The sequence below is a fragment of the Scyliorhinus canicula genome, chromosome 16 (genome assembly GCF_902713615.1).
Source record: "Scyliorhinus canicula chromosome 16, sScyCan1.1, whole genome shotgun sequence".
Taxonomy (NCBI): domain Eukaryota; kingdom Metazoa; phylum Chordata; class Chondrichthyes; order Carcharhiniformes; family Scyliorhinidae; genus Scyliorhinus; species Scyliorhinus canicula.
In genome coordinates, this window is record NC_052161.1 from 17,611,248 (window position 1) to 17,632,423 (window position 21,176).

General features: G+C 51.1%; 1 protein-coding gene across 2 annotated transcripts in view; it reads left to right on the top strand.

The window, feature by feature from the left end:
* Nucleotides 1-18,397: 18,397 nt before the first annotated feature.
* Nucleotides 18,398-21,176, top strand: part of pdcd4b (programmed cell death 4b) — a 50,431-nt gene continuing 47,652 nt past the window's right edge. The window contains exon 1 of one of the 2 annotated variants that reach the window (XM_038773414.1): nt 18,398-18,802. In XM_038773414.1, coding sequence (XP_038629342.1) covers nt 18,760-18,802 — 43 coding nt within the window. In that variant the 5' untranslated portion in view covers nt 18,398-18,759. Of the gene's footprint in view, nt 18,803-19,817; nt 20,024-21,176 lie in introns of those variants that run through there. The other variant, XM_038773415.1, reaches the window with a different exon arrangement.

Sequence of the window (21,176 nt, forward strand, 5' to 3'; positions counted from 1 at the left end):
GTTCCGCGGGTGTTTCTCGCGGCGCTGGTGCTAACCCCTCACCGGTACCGGAACCGATGAGGGTTTCATGCCTATTTTCCCGTTGAGAAACACCATGGATTCTCCGTTGGTGTCGGCACTTAGCCTCAGAAACAAAGAATCCAGCCCATGGTACTTCAGAAGTGGTCTCACCAATACCCTTTACAACTGTAGCTAAATATCCCAACATTTATATTCCATTCCCGTTGCAATAATGACCAACATTCCATTTGCTTTCCCAACTGTACCTGCTTACTAATGTTTTATGATTCATGTACCAGGACACCCAGATCCTTCTGTACCTCAAAGTTCTGCAATCTCCGTTTAAGTAATACGTTGCTTTTCAATTCTTCTCGCCAAAATGGACAAGTTCACATTTTTCCACCTTGTACTCCGTCTGACAGATTTTTGCTCACTCACTTCTCCAATCTATGTCCCTTTGCAGATCATGATGTCCTCTTCACAGCTTATTTTGAATTTATCTTTGAGTCATCAGCAAATTTAAACAATCATATTTTGGTCCCTTTATCCAAGTCATTGATGGAGGACTTGATTCAACGGGAATAAATGCATGTCTGGTTTTGGGCACATTTAGTGGGGTGGTTCACAAGAAACACCCCACTATTCAACGGCCATTTTTATTTGGCCTAGGGGAGATTCTTTCCACTGCGGCCACACTTGAGTCATTTCCTGCTGGCAAGCTCAGCAGGAAAGGCTCCTCGCAGATCGGGGCACCATTTCATCTGGCTGCACCGATAACCCTCCCTAACCGTCTGTCAACCCCCCCCCCCCATTTTTCGACCCACACCTTCCCCCCCAACCTCGGGATGGCCCTTGGGAATACCCCTTCACCCCCCCCCCCCCTCTTCCACTTGGTAAGGCCGCCCCGGGCCCAGTCCCTGGCAGTGCCAACCTGGAAGTACTGGCAAACGAAAGTTTAAAACCCTCACAAATTTCAAAAGGAATTTGAAGACGAGTTCGAGGACAAAAGTCTTGATTTTTTACAAAGGTTGCAGTGAGAACTTAAATCGTCAGCTGAGGCCCATGGGAGAAAAGCAACATTGAATGATGAAGCAAGTGAAATCGTGAGGACAAAGCAGGCACAGCTGTTGTATTAAAGGTAAGCAATAATGGTATACCGCAAAGGTCAGCCGGCGTGGGTCGTGGATGTCAGGCGGCATGGGTCGTGGAGTTCGGTCGGCGCGGATCACGAAGGTCAGCCGGCATGAGTCATGAAGGTCAGCCGGCATGGCTCCCAAAGTCTGCTGGTTGGTAAAAGTGAGTCCCAGGGGGAAAAGTTTGAAAAACACATATGTTACCCCTGCATCATAAGCTCCTATTTTGCATAGTAACATTTGACGTGTCATCTTGTCAAATGACTTCTGGAAATCTAAGTACGCCACATCCACAGGTTCCTCTTTATCCACATTGCGTGTTACTCACTCAAACAACTCCAATAAATTAGCCCGCATGATTTCCCTTTCACCAAATCATGTTGACTCTGCCTGGGTTGCATTGAGATTTTCTAAGTATCTCGCTATAACCTCCTCAATAATAGATTATAAATATTTCCTTTTGATGGATGTTAAACTAAATGGCCTGTAATTTCCAGTTTTCTGTCTCCTTCCTTTTCTGAATCTGATTGGACCGCTCCAGATTCTAGGAATTTTGGAACAATAAAACCAATGCATTAACTATCTCAGCGGCCACTTCTTTTGAGACTCTTGGGGAAGTCTATCAGGACCTGGGGACGTGAAAACTTTTAGTTCTAGTAATTATCTTAGTACTCTTTCCCACAGCAAGAGCTGGGGACCCAGGTTCACAATCCCACCATGACAGATGGTGAAATTAGAATTAAGTAAAAATATGGAATTAAAAGTTAAATGGTGACCATGAAACCATTGTCAACTGTCATAAAACCCATCTGATTCATCAATGTCCTTTAGGTGAGGTGATCGACCATACTTACTTGGCCGACAACTTCATACTTTCAAATGCCCTCTGAAGTGGAGCACAGTTAGGGATGGACACCAAATGTTGGCCCAGTGAAAATCACCCACATCCCATAAGTTTTTTAAAAAATTCCTTCATCCTCTAAATGACTTCTCAGTTATAAAATTTCAAAACTTTTAAAAGCCAGAAACATTCTTAATAGTTTAATTTATTTTTCCTATTGAAAACATGAAGTTCAGGCAGCACGGTGGCGCAGTGGGTTAGCCCTTCTGCCTCACCGCGCTGAGGTCCCAGACTTGATCCCGGCTCTGGGTCACTGTCCGTGTGGAGTTTGCACATTTTCCCCGTGTTTGCGTGGGTTTCGCCCCCCCCCCCCCCCCCCCCCCCACAACCCAAAGATGTGCAGAGTAGGTGGATTGGCCACGTTAAATTGCCCTTTAATTGGAAAAAATGAATTGGGTACTCTAAATTTATAAAAAAAGAAAAAGAAAAGAAAACATGAAGTTCAACTGAAAGGGGGGGGAAGGAAAGTTTGGGACGTCTTGCTTTTAATCCTGAATGAAGTGTTCTGAAGGATTGTACACATAAGTTAGGTGGAGAATACCGGTGTTTACAGATGTTAATTATTGATGATCTTATCATACATAAGTCAAAGTCTTTCTCAGGAGTTTGTCTTGCAGTTCCGTCCCAACAGATGCCTGTGACTCTGCTATGTCTTCCTCACTTCCAGATTCCTATATCTCAGACGTTTAGTTTCTGGGTCAGTCTTGGTCTCAGGAATCTTTACCTCTTGGCCTTCCTGAAGAGCAAAATTGCAGCTAAAGAACGCCATAGAACTTGAAGTAACATCGGGAAAAGTGTGGAAGGAACATGTGTAAACTGTCACTTCAACTTTCTAATTGTGATAGTTAATGCATTGGTTTTATTGTTCCAAAATTCCTAGAATCTGGAGCAGTCCCATCAGATTCAGAAATTTTGATAGGTTGCAGCTATGTGCTTCACTGTAGCATTGCCCTGCTTTCATTGGTTGTCCGGCTTGATGCTTTTAGCAGCTTCAAAGGTTAATAGACATGTCCGAGGGCTGGTTTAGCTCTGCTGGCTGGACAGCTGGTTTGTGGTGCAGAACAAGGCCACAAGTGTGGGTTCAACTCTGGTACCAGCTGAGGTTATTCATGAAGGCCCTGCCTTCTCAACCTTGCCCCTCACCTGAGGTGTGGTGATCCTCAGGTTAAATCTCCACCAGTCAGCTCTCCCTTTCAAAGGGAAAGCAGCACAAGGCCTATACTGACTTTACTTTTTTTTTCCAGATATGTCTCCAAAATGCCAATCAGCACCATCCCCTTTGGGGATCAAAAACTCAAATAGTACATCAGTTTACACGTTATACCTTAAATGATTCAAACCACTCTTACAAATTAGTTTTAACCTTTCAGTGTGTCAAATAATTGATCAGCATAAGGACACAGCTTCCATTTTTCATGGCTAGGTACAGTTATTCAGTGGTACACCCACACTGAGCACTGGTGAAACATCATTTCATTCCTTATCACTCGGACCAACATTTGCTCAGAAGATAACTTGTTATCAGGCTTCTAAGACATTCCAAGAATGTACATTCATCCAACTGTCTAACTGAATCAGCCAGCTGCAGGACAAGGAGCTGTTATGGATCCCTCTGTGTAAAGTTTGAAAAAGTCAGCCCAATCATTTGGGCAGAGCAACAATTTCTCTCTTCGTAATTTAACCTTTCGGGGTAATGATTTCCGTGGCCTTGCAGCTGACTTCCTCCACGTAACACTGGCTGTGAAAAGCATGATGATGCGGGGGTCACCTTTTTGCTTCCAATAGGAGCCTAATCTGCCAGGCGTATCGATCAAAATTTCACTCACAAACAATTTTTCCAAAAATTAAACATTCAGAACATCAGACACAGTGCACACGCACATTACCATATGTGCTTCTGGCAGAATAGCATGAATTTGGAAAATTACCCTTCCAGGAGGAACTCGAAGCTTGGAAATGTGAACCCCAAGCTTTTAATCAGTAGTGCCTTATGCGGCTCACTGTTAAATTTTGTTTGACAATACTCCTATTAATAATAAATAGGCAGAGGCCAACGTCTTGGCCTTTGCCTCCCTAGTAGCCCAGAGACGGATTTTATTAATGGGGAGGGACTCGAAGCCCCCGAGTGTAGAGACTTGGGTTACCGACGTGGCTGGGTTTCTCAACCTCGAGAAAATAAAGTTTGCCTTAAGAGGGTCTCTTAGGACCCTAGGGTTCTCTCGGAGGTGGCAGCCGTTCGTCGACTTTCTCGGGGAAAATTAAAATGTCAGCAGCAACAATCCGTGCTGGGGGGGGGGGGGGGTGAGTGCTTCATTGGGATGGTGTGGGAAGACTGGGTCGCGTGGGGTAATGTCTATTTAATTGTTATTGTATATTCTCTTTTTGCACTATGTTAATGCTCACTCCATTTTGTTTTGTTATTATCGTTACTACTCTTTTATTATGAAAAATTCTGCAAAACCTTAATCAAAATACTTTTCAAAAAATAATAATAAGTAGGCTTACATTAACACCGCTTCAGGGATGTCTTGAGGACATCACCAAAACAATTCTGCTCTCCTCCTGTCCTGCCACAAATAAGCTCGCTGGAATACATTAATTATGTTAAAGATGCTGCTTAAATACAAGTTGTTGCGCACTGGCTAGTCAGAGTACCCAATTGATCAAGAGAATATGATAATTAAATAGGATCTGTCTTAATGAAACGTGGGGCGGGATTCTCCGTAGCCCTTCGTAACGCGGGTTGCCTGCGAAAAAAATCGGTGTTAATCACTCCGGCGCCGGGGCCTTCTTTAAGGCCGCTATTCTCCGTTCCCGGAGGGGCTAGCAGCTGACTGACGCGATACGCGTCAGTTTCACCAGCTGCGGAAGTGGTGAGACCCGGCGTTTTTTGGAGGATAAGGAGGAGAGAGACAGGGGGGGGTAGGGGTGGGGGTGAGTGTTCCGGCATTTGGGGGGGGGGGGGGGTGTGTTCCGGCATTTGGGGGGGGGGGGTGTGTTCCGGCATTTGGGGGGGGGTGTGTTCCGGCATTTGGGGGGGGTGTGTTCCGGCATTTGGGGGGGGGTGTGTTCCGGCATTTGGGGGGGGGGTGTGTTCCGGCATTTGGGGGGGGGTGTGTTCCGGCATTTGGGGGGGGGGTGTGTTCCGGCATTTGGGGGGGGGGGTGTTCCGCATTTGGGGGGGGGTGTGTTCCGGCATTTGGGGGGGGGGGGTGGTTCCGGCATTTGGGGGGGGGGGTGTGTTCTGGCATTTGGGGGGGGGTGTTGTTCCGGCATTTTGGGGGGGGGGGTGTGTTCCGGCATTTGGGGCGGGGGTGTGTTTCCGGCATTTGGGGGGGGGGGTGTTTCCGGCATTTGGGGGGGGGTGTGTTCTGGCATTTGGGGGGGGGGGTGTGTTCCGGCATTTGGGGGGGGGTGTGTTCCTGGCATTTGGGGGGGGGGTGTGTTCCGGCAATTTGTGGGGGTGTGTTCCGGCATTTGTGGGGGGGGGGGTGTGTTCCGGCATTTGCGGGGGGGTGTGTTCCGGCATTTGTGGGGGGGGGGTGTGTTCCGGCATTGGGGGGGTGGTGGTCCGGCATTTGGGGGGGGGTGTGTTCACGGCATTTGGGGGGGGGTGGTGTTTCTGGCATTTGGCGGGGGGGGGGTGTTTCCGCATTTGGGGGGGGGGGTGTGTTTCCGGCATTTGGGGTGGGGGGGGTGTTCCGAGCATTTTGGGGGGGGTGGGGGGGGGGGGGGGTGGTTCCGGCATTTGGGGGGGGGTGTTCCTGGCATTTGGGGGGGGGGGTTTGGGGGCAGCGGCGGGCAGAGAGGGGGGGCGACGGATGCCCGGGGCCAACGCACCGTCGCCCCCCCCTGTCCGCTGCTGCCCCCTACCCCAACCCCCCCCTCACCACCCCTACCCCAACCCCCCCACCACCCCTACCTCAACCCCCCCACCACCCCTACCTCAACCCCCCCTCACCACCCCTACCTCAACCCCCCCTCACCACCCCTACCTCCCTCCCTCCCCACCACCCCTACCTCCCTCCCCACCACCCCTACCTCCCTCCCCACCACACCTACCCCCCTCCAACGTCGGGTCTCCCCCCCCCCTCCAACGTCGGGTCTCCCCCCCCCCCCCTCAACGCCGGGTCTCCCCCCCCCAACGCCGGGTCTCCCCCCCCCCCCCCTCAACGCCGTGTCCCCCCCCACTCAACGCCGGGTCCCGTCCCCCCCTCAACGCCGGGTCCCCCCCCCTCAAAGCCGGGTCCCCCCCCTCAATGCCGGGTCCCCCCCCCCCCTCAACGCCGGGTCCCCCCCCTCAACGCCGGGTCCCCCCCCCCCTCAATGCCGGGTCCCCCCCCCCTCAACGCCGGGTCCCCCCCTCAACGCCGGGTCCCCCCCCCCCTCAATGCCGGTACCCACACCCCGTCCCCCTCCCTCTGAAGGCCGGTACCCACACCCCACCCTCTCTCCTCCTCCCCCCCCTCTCTCCTCCTCCCCCCCCTCTCCTCCTCCCCCCCTCTCTCCTCCTCCTCCCCCCCTCTCTCCTCCTCCTCCCCCCCTCTCTCCTCCTCCTCCCCCCCTCTCTCCTCCTCCCCCCCCTCTCCTCCTCCCCCCCTCTCTCCTCCTCCTCCCCCCCTCTCTCCTCCTCCTCCCCCCCTCTCTCCTCCTCCCCCCCCTTCCTTCCTCTGTTAGTGGGGGGGGGGGGGTGCGGCGTTAGTGGGGGTGTGTGGGTGCGGCGTTGGAGGGGGGTAGGGGTGGTGAAGGGGGTAGGGGTGGTGAAGGGAGGGGGTTGGGGTAGGGGCAGCTGCGTGCAGAGGGGGGGCGACGGTGCGTTGGCCTCGGGCATCCGTCGCCCCCTTCCTCTGCACGCCGCTGCCCCTACCCCAACCCCCTCCCCTCACCACCCCTACCCCCTTCACCACCCCTACCCCACTCCAACGCCGCACCCACCCCCCCCCCCACTAACGCCGCACCCCCCCCCCACTAACGGAGGAAGGAAGGGGGGAGGAGGAAGGAAGGGGGGGAGGAGTAAGGAAGGGGGGAGGAGGAGAGAGGGGGGGGTGTGGGTACCGGCCTTCAGAGGGAGGGGGACGGGGTGGGGGGTTGCGGCGTTGAGGGTGGGGGGTTGCGGCGTTGGGGGGGGGGACCCGGCGTTGAGGGGGGGGACCCGGCGTTGAGGGGGGGGGACCCGGCGTTGAGGGGGGGGGACCCGGCGTTGAGGGGGGGGTTGCGGCGTTGCGAGAGATGGGGGGCGGCGTTGGAGGGGGGTAGGGGTGGTGGGGAGGGGGGTAGGGGCGTTGGAGGGAGGTAGGGGTGGTGAGGGGGGGGGTGGTTAGGGTAGGGGGCAGCGGCGTACAGGGGGGGGCGACGGTGCGTTGGCCCCGGGCATCCGTCGCCCTCCCCCTCTCTGCCCGCCGCTGCCCCCAAACCCCCCCGATGCTGCAACCCACCCCCCGATGGCCGCAACCCCCCGATGGCCGCAACCCCCCCGATGGCCGCAACCCCTCCGATGGCCGCAACCCCCCCGATGGCCGCAACCCCTCCGATGGCCGCAACCCCCCCGATGGCCGCAACCCCCCGATGGCCGCAACCCCCCCGATGGCCGCAACCCCCCCGATGGCCGCAACCCCCCGATGGCCGCAACCCACTCCCCCGATGGCCGCAACCCCCCCGATGGCCGCAACCCCCCGATGGCCGCAACCCCCCGATGGCCGCAACCCCCCGATGGCCGCAACCCACTCCCCCGATGGCCGCAACCCCCCCGATGGCCGCAACCCACTCCCCCGATGGCCGCAACCCACTCCCCCGATGGCCGCAACCCACTCCCCCGATGGCCGCAACCCCCCCGATGGCCGCAACCCACTCCCCCGATGGCCGCAACCCACTCCCCCGATGGCCGCAACCCCCCCGATGGCCGCAACCCCCCCGATGGCCGCAACCCCCCGATGGCCGCAACCCACTCCCCCGATGGCCGCAACCCACTCCCCCGATGGCCGCAACCCCCCCGATGGCCGCAACCCACCCCCCCCCCGATGGCCGCAACCCACCCCCCCCATGCCGCAACCCACCCCCCCCCATGCCCCAACACCCCCCCCCCCATGCCGCAACCCACCCCCCCCCCCCATGCCGCAACCCACCCCCGACACTGAACGGCGTCAACCATCATCAATGGTTGACGCCGTTTTAAACCAACATTGATTTGCGCCGACGTGACCCGTGGCCACGTCGGCGGGACTTCGGCCCATCCGGGCCGGAGATTTACGGTCAGTGCAAATAAAATGAAATCCCGCCGGCGCCAGCTGTTTTCACAGGCTGCCGGCGGGATTTGCACAACGCCGGTTTTTTACCGGCGGGAGAATTCGAAAACCTGCGGGAGCGGAAATAACGCCGCTTCCCGCCAATTCTCGGACCCTGCGTGGGGTCGGAGAATCCCGCCCCAGTTCTGGAGACCTTTATTGTGAGTTGAGGAGACGTTGAACTGTTCATTTTTGGCATGATGTCACAGTCAAGAAGTGAAGCTTTGATGGTTTTAAATAAAAATAATGTTAATTCGTCTTGCGCTTCTAAACAAGGGGCGCAATTCTCCGCGCCCCACGCCGGGTGGGAGAATCGCGGGAGGGCCCCCCGACTAATGTCACGACCCCCTGGCGCCCCCTGCGATTCTCCCACCCCCCCGCTCGGAAGAATCGCCGCTCGCCGTTTTTCACGGCGACCGGCGATTCTCCGACCCGGATGGGCCGAGCGGCCTGCCGTTCGCGACCGTTTCACGACGCCGGCAACCACACCTGGTCGCTGCCGTCGTGAAATCGCCATGAGATGCCCGTTTTGGGGCTTGAAGGGGGCCTGGTGGGGAATGAGCACCACGACTGTGCTCGGGCGGGGACAGGCCCGTGATCGGTGCCCACCGATCGTCGGGCCGGCGTCTCAATCGGACGCACTATTTCCCCTCCGCCGCGTCTTGCCACGTCTTACGGGCGACTGAGGGAAAAGAAGGCCACCGTGCATGCGCGGGTTCGAGCTGTCAGCCGTCGTGATGTCTGCCGCGCATGCGCGGGTTGGAGTCGGCCAACCTGCGCATGTGCGGCTGACGTCACATAGGCGCCGCCGTCACGTCACTCCCGGCGCATCGCCCGGCGGCCGAGAGTTACAGAGCGCCGCTCCTAGCCCCGCCGGGAGGGGAGAATAGGGGACGAGGAGCGGCCTCCGAGGCCGTCGTGAAACTCGGCTGAGTTCACGACGGCCCTCCCGGTTTTTCCCGGGAGAGGAGAATTCCGCCCAAGGTCTAAAACATTTTTCTGATGATTAATTTTATGGTGTTTTAGAACATATTGTTGGAATGCTGTATGGAATATAGCAACTATACTAGTCAGTCTTATGTACTATCTCCTACTCATCATCTTGTGATATAAGAAACAAAATTTCTAGAGAAATACAAATAAAATGTTGCTGCCATATCCTGCAAATTCAGTGGAAAGGCCATCCACTATTTCCAGTTTCATAACCTACGAGCAGGGTCCGTCGGAGTACAATACTTAGTTGGGAAATAGCTAATAGACAATGAAGTAATTGATGAGGAATTCATAAGATACCTATATGGAAATGTTTCAGCTTTGATTTCAAAATAGGATGTTGAAAAAACTTAGAAGTTAATTTAACCCTTTCTAGTTAAGAAAAATAAAATTGATGCGATTGAAAGTGGGCCATGGCATTAAAATCAACCAGATCTCATTCTGTTGTCGGCAAACAGGAAATGAACTCACCAGTACGATATCCCATTGGGCAGATAAAACCCAGCCCTTAATGTCTGTTTGAAAACTCCCTAATGATAATAATAATAATCTTTATTAGTGTCACAAGTAGGCTTACATTAACACTGCAATGAAGTTACTGTAAAAAGCCCCTAGTCACCACACTCTGGTGCCTGTTCACTGATGGAGAATTCAGAATGTCCAATTCACGTAACAAGCACGTCTTTCGGGACTTTGTGGGAGGAAACCAGAGCACCTGGAGGAAATCCATGCAGACACGGGGAGGTCGTGTTCTGACTCCGCAAAGTCAGTGACCCAAGCTGGGAACTGAACCCAGGTCCCTGGCGCTGTGAAGCAACAGGGCTAACCACTGTGCTACCATGCCGCCACCAATGGTCATTTGTAGAAGACTAAAGAAAGAAAGAGCTTGCACTTATATATCTCCTCTCACTCTGGCATCAGGATGGCCCAAACCACATTACAGTCAACAAAGCACGTTTTAAATTGTTAAAATGTAAGAAATGCGGCAGCCAATATGTGCACAGCAAGACCCCTCAAATAGCACTGGAGGAGATCATCTGTTTTAGTAATGTTGGTAGTGGAACAGGTATTGGCCAGGACACCCAGTAAAACTCCCTACTTCGACATATTGTCACTGGATATTTTGCATCCATCTGAGAGGGTAGGCAGGGCCTCAGTTTAGTGCCTCAGCCAAAGGTTCTGTGTGTAGCGCTCCCTCAGTGCTGCACTGAAGTGTCAACCGAGATTCCGTGCTCAAGTTTCTCGAGTGGGACTTAAACCTATGAGCTTGCGGCTGACCTACGAGAATGCTACAACTGAGCCATGGCACACAGGCCAGAAAGAGTTAGTGGTCCCTATTTCATTTAGGCCATTTCAAGGATTTAACGTAAATGCTGGTGCCTGTTTTTCTGCCGACTGCTGCCAGGTTGGAAGTGTATAATGGAAATTCAGGTACATGATTTTCATGTGTGGAACGATCTGCCTGGACTTTACGCAGAACAATACTATTCGCGATACCTCGGTACACGTGACAATAAATCTAAATCATCATTGAATCATCATGATTTTCCACTATTTAAAGGAATCAGAACTTGAAACTGGGAAATAAGGATACTTATTATGAATTAAATTAAAATGAAACAGGAAAAAAGCTTAATCTATCATCTGTCTTTTCTCTTTCCACAATGCCAGCAGGCCAGTTACGTATTTCTAGCAATTTAAGTTTTATTTCAAATTACCATATTTAGTTTCCACTTTCTATCCGAGGGGACATAGCCTTAAATTGAGGGGTAATAGATATAGGACAGAGGTCAGAGGTGGGCTTTTTACGCAAAGAGTGGTGAGGCCGTGGAATGCCCTACCTGCAACAGTAGTGAACTCGCCAACATTGAGGGCATTTAAAAATTTATTGGATAAGCATATGGATGATAAGGGCATAGTGTAGGTTAGATGGCCTTTAGATTTTTTCCATGTCGGTGCAACATCGAGGGCCGAAGGGCCTGTACTGCGCTGTATCGTTCTATGTTCTATGTTCTAAAGAATCATAATGTAGGTGATCCTATTGGACCACTTTTACCCCTGATTTACAAATGTGGCTAATCTGGCTATTTGCAGTAGATGGGTTTCATTATTTCTCGGCAAGGCCGATAAGCAGACTTGACATAAAGAAAACATGATGAGAAACAGCAATACAACATGAAGGACAGGTCTCACCCAAAGTACATTTTAAAAATTCATTCATGGGATGTGGATATCGCTGGATGGGCCAGCATTTATTGCCCATCCCTAATTACCCTGAACTGGGTGACTTGCCCAGCAATTTCAGAGGGCATTTGAGAGTCAACCACATTGCTGTGGCTCTGGAGTTATGAATAGGCCAGACCGGTCAAAGATGGCAGATTTCCTTACCTAAAGGGCCTGAATGAACCAGATGGGTTTTTCCGACAATCGTTTTCATGATCACCATTAAACTTTTCATTGAATTCAAATTTCAACATGAAAAAATGAAAAATGAAAATCGCTTATTGTCACGAGTAGGCTTCAATGAAGTTACTGTGAAAAGCCCCTAGTCGCCACATTCCGGCGCCTGTCCGGGGAGGCTGGTACGGGAATCGAATCGTGCTGCTGGCCTGCTTGGTCTGCTTTAAAAGCCAGCGATTTAGCTGAGTGAGCTAAACCAGCCCTAAACATCTGCTATGGTGGGGGTTTCGAAACCCAGGTCCCCAGCGGATTGCCCTGGGTATCTGGGTTACTAGTCCCGTGACAATAACACTATGCCATTGCCTCCCTATCAGGAAGCATTTCCAGTTTGAAAGAATGAATTTCATATTATTTTTGTACTGGATACATGTGGGACCTAAATCCCTCTGTGGGCCAAGCCAAGCATGATTTCAGCAGCAGTCAGCAATAACATGCCTAAAGAGGAAGGCATGAGAACTGAAATAAATTCACCCCAAGGCACCAATAGCATAAACCCAGTCAGTTGTGAGTACCAATGGGCATTCCTGACCTGATGCCTGTCATTTCAGTATTCAGCCCATACTGAAGCCCACACATATGTCCGAGGCGTGTGCTTAAATGAGTGGCTTTGGTGGGGTGGGGTAGAGAGTGAAATTAAGACAAGGGATGGGGGGGGGGAGGGGGGGGAGTGGGGTGAAGCACAGGGGTGGGCCAGCAGTGACCTGCTGTTGTTTTGTGGAGCCGGGTGAAACATCCCTCCTTTTGGATTCCATGAAATATTGTGAATTAACTCTATTTCCTCCCTCCACAAATGTTGCCATTTTTCCAGCATTTACTGTTTGTTTCAGGTTCCAGTATCCTCAGTAATTTTGTTTCCGGTTCCAGCATCCTCAGTAATTTTGTTTCAGGTTCCAGCATCCTCAGTATTTTGCTTTTATTGAAATACATGTGAGCATTTGGGCCTTTTTTCAGTGTCTCCAGAAATCCTGTTGAGGATCTTATTTTGGTGGGGCCTATTGTCAGTGAGTTCGAGTACTATTTGTTAACGCTTTGAATTCCGGGCAGCGCTTCTTTAGTCGTGGAGCTTTACAGCACAGAGGAAGGCCCTTCGGCCCATCATGTCTGCACCGGCCATCAAGCACCTATCTATTCTATTCCCATTTTCCAGCACTTTGGTCCATGACAATAATTTGCTCTTATACCTAAACTATTTTTGAAAGACCTATAAAGTGTCCTGTCCTTTGTTGGTCCTTGTTGGACCTTAGTTGCAAACTGAGACTAAACTGATAGGGTGAAAGTTTTTTGTCTTTGCTAGCTGTAGGAGTTTTACACAGTATGAATGCAGATCAATTCCTAATAGGCATGGGTTTAGAATACAAAACTGGCCTAAATTCAAAGCAAAGTGACATTGAAGTGCAAGGGGATCCCTCCAGCGAGAAAGAACCAATAGTAATAAGGGTGGCACGTTGGTACAGTGGTTAGAACTTACTGCTGCTTTCCAGGTTCAATTCCGGCCTTGGGCGACTATCTGTGTGGAGTTTACAGTTTCTCCCCGTGTCCGTGTGGGTTTCCTCCGGGTGCTCCTGTTTCCTCCCACAGTCCAAAGATGTGGAGGGCCGGTGGATTGTCCTTGCTAAATTGCCCCAAACGGGCAGGATTTACCGACCACCCCGCCGCGTGGTTTTCAGCGGCAGAGGCGGCCAGCCAGCGGGATCTATTAGTCCCGTTGTTGTCAACGGGATTTCCCCTTGACTGCACACCTGGGAAACCCATACGTTGGCATGGGACTGGAATTTCCCACAGACGTGAACAGCTGGTAAAACCCGCTCTTAGTATCCAAGGATGTGTAGGTTAGGTGGGGTTATGTGGATAGGGCCCCTTCAGAGGGTCAGTGCAGACTCGATGGGCTGAATGGCCTCTTTCTGCACTCTAGGAATTCTACGGTTCTGTAGGAAATCTATCTGTGAGTAAGCACCAAAGGTTTAGAACCTTAGCGAGGGATCAAATCATGCATTAAACAAAGATGAAATATGATAGAAATTTGAAAGAAAAACAGAAAATGCTTGAAACGTTAATTGTTCTGTTTATCTCCACAGAAACTGCCTGACCTGCTGAATATTTCCAGCTTCTTTCATCTTGCCACAAAACTGAAGTCACTCATCCCTGCTACCATTGTAGCAAAAATATCGCCGGATGCGAGCCAGGATGGCATCGGCACAGTGTTGCTCCAGCGCGATGACTCCTCATCCTGGGCACTGGTTGCCTACGCATCACGGGCAATGACACCCACCAAGCAGCGGTATGCCTAAATTGAAAATGAATGCCTGAGCCTCCTTACTGGAATTCTCAAGTTCCACGATTATGCCTATGGCCTGCCGACGTTCACTGCCGAGACGGACCACAGGCCTCTGGTCCACATTATCCACAAGGAACTGAACAACGTGATGCCCCGGCTGCAGCGCATCCTCCTCAGACTCCGGAAGTATGACTTTGAACTGGTATACACGCCTGGCAAGGAGCTCATTATTGCGGATGCCTTGGCACACTCCATAACCTTGCCCAGTGAACCGCTGGAATTCGTCCAACAGATCGAATCACAGGTGCAGCTGTGGGCCAGCAACCTCCTGGCGTTGGATGAAAAGGTGATTCGCATTCGCAAGGAGACAGCCAAAGACTCTCTTCTGCAACGTGTCATGCGCCATCCCTCCAATGGCTGGCAAAAAGAGCAGTGCCCTCAATTCTTCAATATGAAAGACGACCTGATGGTGGTTGATGGCATCCTCCTCGAGCTGGACCGCATTGTCATTCCACTCAGTCTCCAGAGCTTGGTGCTCCGGCAGATCCATGAGGGACATCTGGGTATTGAGAAGTGCAGGCGCAGAGCCAAGCAAGCTGTCCACTGGCCTGGGATTAGTCAGGACATCTCAAATATGGTCCTCAACTGTTCGACCTGTCAACGCTTCCAGCCAGCACAGGGCAAGGAAACGCTTCAGCAGCACGAAATCGTGACCTCCCCATGGTCCAAGGTGGCCATCGACCTCTATCATGGCATTGGTCGTGATTATGTGTTAATCATTGATTATTTTTCTAACTACCCAGAAGTTGTGAAGCTCTCGGACCTCACATCCAAGACCGTCATCAAGGCCTGTAAGGAGACATTCTCCAGGCATGGTATTCCACTCACTGTCATGAGTGACAACGGTCCTTGCTTCAGCAGCCAAGAGTGGTCAAGATTTGCCCAGGTATATCAGTTTCATCACATCACTTCCAGCCCGCATTACCCACAGTCCAACGGGAAGGTTGAGAAAGGGATGCACATAGTGAAGCAGCTCATCTGCAAGGCTGCGGATTTTGCTTCTGACGTCAACCTTGCGCTGCTTGCGTGCAGGGCAACCCCTCTGTCTACCGGCATGTCACCGGCTCAACTCCTGATGAACAGGGACCTGTGGATGACTCTGCCAGCCATACACTTGCCTGACCTAGGTCACCTCCCGGTTCTACAGAAGGTGCAGAACCTCAGGGACCGGCAAAAACAGAGCTATGATGCTCATGCCATTGATTTGCCTGTGCTTCTCCCGGAGGCTGCTGATCGAATCAAGCTACCTGATGGAGGCTGGTCAGCTCCAGCTGTTGTTGTTCGACAGGCTGCTCCCCGATCATCTGTTGTGCATATGGCTGATGGCTCTGTTGTGTGGCGCAACAGACGGGCACTGCGCACAGTTGCCCGCCCACAACCACGCTCTTCATTGTTTCCATCCGTTATTGTGCCACCTCCTGATTTCTCGAACCACGAGGCCACCAGCCAGGCTTCAATCCCGCCTATCAAGGCGTCGTCGTCCCACCACCACCCCTCCGGCGGTCGACCAGGATTAGACGCAAGCCCAGAGACTGGACTTATGAATACTTGTTTTGTTTGCTATGTTCTGTTTTCGCACCTTAGACACCTGTTTTCACATGTACATATGTTCCCATCTGCTACTGTATGGAAATGAGTTAGTTTTTCGGCCTACACATATAAATACTTTTGCATAATCCATAGAAAAACATAGCAAAAGGGGAGATTTCATGATATGCAGACATGCACATAATGAGATACAAGCAGGCAGCTAATGAATACAGAGAACAGGACATAACCAATCAGCAGACAGAACACTTGGGGGTGGTTTCCCACTAGAAAAGGCACGAGGCACTCACACTCCGTCTCTTTCCACTGGTGGCATCTACAGTGTGAGTCAGGGTGTATATATCATATAACTCCTACAGCACGTGGCTAAGAGCTAGTCTGGTTCAGTCAGACAGATTAATCACACTAGGTTAGCAGAGAGTCGAACTCACAGAGGATTGAGCTAACTGTGTGACAGGTTCAATAAATCATATTGAACTAACTTCAAGGTGTGGAGTATCTCTCAGGTAAAGCTGCATCCAGTTGCAGCCCGTGTTATCTTACTGTGCTTAACACGACAAACCCGACTTAACCTTCATGGACACCATGGGCAATTTAGCATGGCCAATCCACCTAACCTGCATGTCTTTGGACTGTGGGAGGAAACCGGAGCACCTGGAGGAAACCCACGCACACACGGGGAGAACGTGCAGTCTCGACACAGACAGTGACACAGCAAGGAATCTAACCTGGGACCCTGGAGCTGCAAAGTAACTGTGCTAACCACTATGCTACCGTGCTGCCCTGAGGATGAAGGAAGTGCGAATGGTAAAATAAAAGTAAATTATTGCGGATGCTGCAATCTGAAACAAAAACAGAAAAATGTTGGAGAATCTCAGCAGGTCTGACAGCATCTGTGGAGAGAGAACTGAGCTATCATTTCGATCCACAATGACTCTTTATCGAAGCTAGAGAAAACTGGAAATAGGATGAGATTTATCCTGTTATGGGGGGAGGGAGAGGGGGGGAGCAGTGGGGCTAGATAGAGGGCCAGCAATAGGTGGAGATTGAAAAAGATGCTGTGAACCAAAAGACAAAGGGAATGGAAAGAAAGGGAATGTAAAGTGCTGATAGTGTTTGGTGCTTGCTGCGTCTCAGCGCCAGGGATCCAGGTTCGATTCTGACCTTGAGTGATTGTCTGTGTGGAATTTGCACGTTCTCCCCGTGTCTGCGTTGGTTTCCTCCAGGGTGCTCCGGTTTTCTCACACAGTACAAAGATGAGTAGGTTAGGTGGATTAGCCATGCTAAGTTGCCCCTTAGTGTTCAAAGATTAGGTGGAGTTACAGGATTCCGCGTGTGGTGATATGCCTGTAAACAATATTGTAGATGGCTGGTGATGCAACCTCCAACCAGCAGGTAGCGGTACAGTCCCACCATGCAGTCTCCAGACAGGGGTCATGTGATAAGGCACTTAGTTATAAGTGCGGGCACAACCGGTGATGGTTATGAGATGTACAAGTGGACAGTCGTGCCTAGGGGTAGTTCCAGGGGAGTACAAAGAAACTCCATGATAACTTGCTCTGTAACAGGTCGCTAATTTACTAAGTGTGATTCAATAAAGATCCCGATTTGGACAAGTCACAAGTCGTTTGGTAAACTCCTTGCTAGACATTGAACACCAAAAACAACACTGGGTACAAGGCGGGAGAGTGGGTGGGGTGCTCTTTGGGGTGGGTCGGTGCAGACTCGACAGGCCGAATGGCCCCTGCAGAAGTCCGCAAACGAGTCCGCACCGAGCTGGTTAAAAAAAGAAAACTTGGTTTTGTTGCAAAGCAATTATATGTATAATAAACATCAGATCCCAGACGGGCCTTGCTCCATCGGTTCCATTCATGGCCAACTTCATACAGATCTCAATCATGAATGTCCCGACCCCCCCCCCCCCCTCCCCCCTTTAGAGGGAGGGAAGGAGGGGCAAGCTCGTATTGGGCCAGAGGGAGACCCATTGCTCCAACCCCGTAGATATCGGGCGGGTATAACAGCCCCCTTTGGGCAGCACAGTAGCACAGTGGTTAGCACAGTTGCTTCACATCTCCAGGGTCCCAGGTTTGATTCCCAGCTTGGGTCACTGACTGTGCAGAGTCTCCACGTTCTTCCCGTGTCTGCGTGGGTTTCAGATGTGCAGGTTAGGTGGATTGGCCACGCTAAATTGCCCCTTCACGTCCAAAAAGGGGTTACTGGATTATGGGGATAGGGTGGGGGCGTGGACTCAAGTGGATTGCTCTTTCCAAGAGCTGGTGCAGACTTGATGGGCCGAATGGCCTCCTTCTGCGCTGTCAATTCTACAAATCTATTATGGGGCTGATTTAGCACAGTGGGCTAAATAACTGGCTTGTCATGCAGAACAATGCCAGCAGCGCGGGTTCAATTCCCGCACCGGCCTCCCCGAACAGGCGCCAGAACGTGGCGACTAGGGGCTGTCCACCGTAACTTAGTTGAAGCCTACTAGCGACAGTAAGCGATTATTATAATGATGATGATTCTGCCCTGCAAAGGGAAACCCAGGAACAACAACGTTTGCAGTAGCGGCGTTGGGAAGTCATCCAGCCTGGGTGGCAGCACCGAGCCTAAAAAAAAAAAAAAAATGGCGGGCGGGAGCCAGAGCTGATTGGTGGCCCGGGAGGAGGCTGGCCGGGGATTGGTCGGACGCGCGGCGAGGGTGACGAATGGAGAATGCTGTTGCTACCCACGTGACGCGAGGGGGGCGGGAGGAAAAACAAATCGAAGCGACTGGAAGGCGTCGGGGTGGGCGAGGAGCAGGCGGATTATGAAATCAAAGCGTCTCGCAGCCAAACAGTCCGTCCGTTAAATATTTTTTTTTACACACATCGAGGGGAAAAAAAAGAAAAGACAGGCCGATGTCCCCGCACCACTGACATTTCACTCTCCTCCTCCCGAGCGGCTCGGTTCAAACGAGACAACGGGTTTGTTTTGGTTTGAGTTGGAGCCGCTGCAGGCGCGGGGGGCTGGGGGAGAGAGAGAGCCAAGGCCCGGGCCCAGGGGGAGCAACGTCCCTCAGAACACCACTCCCAGCGAGCGAGCCCCCGGCTCCCACCTTTCGCCGCCGGCATGGCAACGGAGACCGAGGCCAAATTCAGCAACTCTCCAGCAGGTACCGTGAGTGTGGGTCAGCGGTGTGTGTGTGTGTATACAGATATATAAATAACACCCTGGGAGTAAATGCAAGGTAAACGCCTGGCTTGGCATTTAAAAGTTTTTTAAACCCCCAACTCGGTCAGGTGAACTCTTATTTTCCTTTTAAGAAAAGGCCGTGCATGCATTGGTGACTCCTCTCTCTCTCTCTCTCTTCAATGTGCCACATCTCCTCTAAAGGTAGACACTTCCTTCCAGTCACGGCTGTTAAAGTTCCAGGGAAACACTTTGCCTGAGCACGTGCTGCGGTGGAGCTATTGCCATTCTTTGGTTTATTCACACCCCCCCAATGTGTGCAGTGTTGACTCTTGGGTGGGGGTGGGTTCCAACAAGTTGCAAGTATGCTTTTGAGCGATCACTCGCTTTGCTCTCTCAAGGATATTGTGTACGAGTGATTCGTTCATCCGCTTCAAAACCTTGCATGCCCTGTGTTTGTTTTAACCCCACAAATGATTTTTAAACTATTAACTCCTGTTTCTTCCTTCTCCTCCACGCAGCCCCCCCCCCCCCCCCCCCCCCCCCCCCCCCCCCCCCCCCCCCCCCCCGGTTGGCTTTCATTCACTTAAGTAGACTTCTCTTTCACGATTTAAAACTGCGTTTGCTGCGCTACCCGGCTGATCTCGCTGCTTGACGTGATAACTCAGGAAGTTGTTTACTTGGCACCTGTGGCAGTGAAAGCGACCTCCTATTTGCATGCATCTCCGCCTATTGGAAGAACTTTGCACCTTGTTACTTTGAAATGCTGCACCTGATTGTGCGCGAATGCAACTTTTTTTTTGCAGATAAATAACTTAATTATCAGTGTGGCACTGACTGACGTAGGTTTGTTTTCCACAACATTGCGCTCTCTTTCTCTTTGTTGTGTAGCCTTTAATGCCGACCTGAATCACTGGAATAGGTAAACTGCCTCACCTCCATGGAGCTCCACCGCATTTCCAGTACCTCAAGTTAGGCGTGAGTCTGCAACTATCCTAACTGGCTGCCACTTTTATTAGTGATACAATTGAGATTCTACTGTTAAACAGAAATGAATTGGAATTTTTTAAAAATACCTGTTGTGCCATTTTGGATCTGATTGGATGCACTATGCTCCTGCTGCAGTTCTTGTTTCCTAGCGTGTGTGTGTAACAATAACAATATTGATGTCTATCACTGCAGGACAATTGGTGAGTCTAACCGGGTGAGTGATGGATCTTATAACCATTTTTTAAAAAAAGGCGGTCTGTTAAAGCTAATTTGTCCTTGTACGTGTGACAGCGTGATGTTTTGACTTTTCCTATGCACTGCCAGTCTGCTTCTGACATTCTTTAGTTAAACATTTGGAAACTTAGAAACCAACTGGGTGATCATTGCTCGGCACAACATCGAGGGCCGAAGGGCCGGTTCTGTGCTGTACTGTTCTATAACTCTATAACTTCCACAATGCGTTGTACCAAGTTCCATTAACCCATGTCATCTCTTTCCCCCACCACCCCAAGCTCGCTCATTGACACTGTTCCACTCCTGAGGGATTGTGGTATTCTCACTCCTTTAAATCACTCTTCTTTAAATTCCATTGTGGCTTTGTCCCTCATTATCTCTCCAACCTATTTCGGCTTTGTAACTCTTCAGAAACACTGCCACCCGCTGAACTTTTAGCTGTTTCATCCCCAAGTTCTGGGTTCTCTTTTCTAAATGTTTCTGCCTTTACCACCTCCTTTAATATGTTCCTTAAAACTCATCTCTTTGAAATTGAAAAATTGAAAATCGCTTATTGTCACAAGTAGGCTTCAATGAAGTTACTGTGAAAAGCCCCTAGTCACCACATTCCGGCGCCTGTCCGGGGAGGCTGGTACGGGAATCGAACCGTGCTGCTGGCCTGCGTGGTCTGCTTTAAAAGCCAGCGATTTAGCCGAGTGAGCTAAACCAGCTTTTTGTCAAACCCCCCCCCCCCCCCCCCAATATTGACTCATTTATCTCTGTCCATTTATGTCTGTTTAGATGTCTGTGCTACACCGTAGAACCTTTTTTAAAAACGCTATAGTTTATATAAATGCAGGCTGTCCCATTTGAGGGAAATTTGAAATTTATCCATAAACTTCTCAGTATTATTTTGGTTCCTGCCTCTGCAGTAAAGGTCCATGGCTGTATTGAGTTCTGTTCCTGATTTATTTTACTTCTGTCTGCTAAAGTTGACCCCTAAATTAATTGGTGATTAACATTACCAGGTTAACAAATGTCACAGCATTGATCAGTTTCTCATTAGTTTTATCAGTAGCGCAGTCTCTTATTGTTTGCTTTAGTGGTTTCCATGTTAGTTGATCCCAGCAATATGCACTGTTTAACATCAGAAA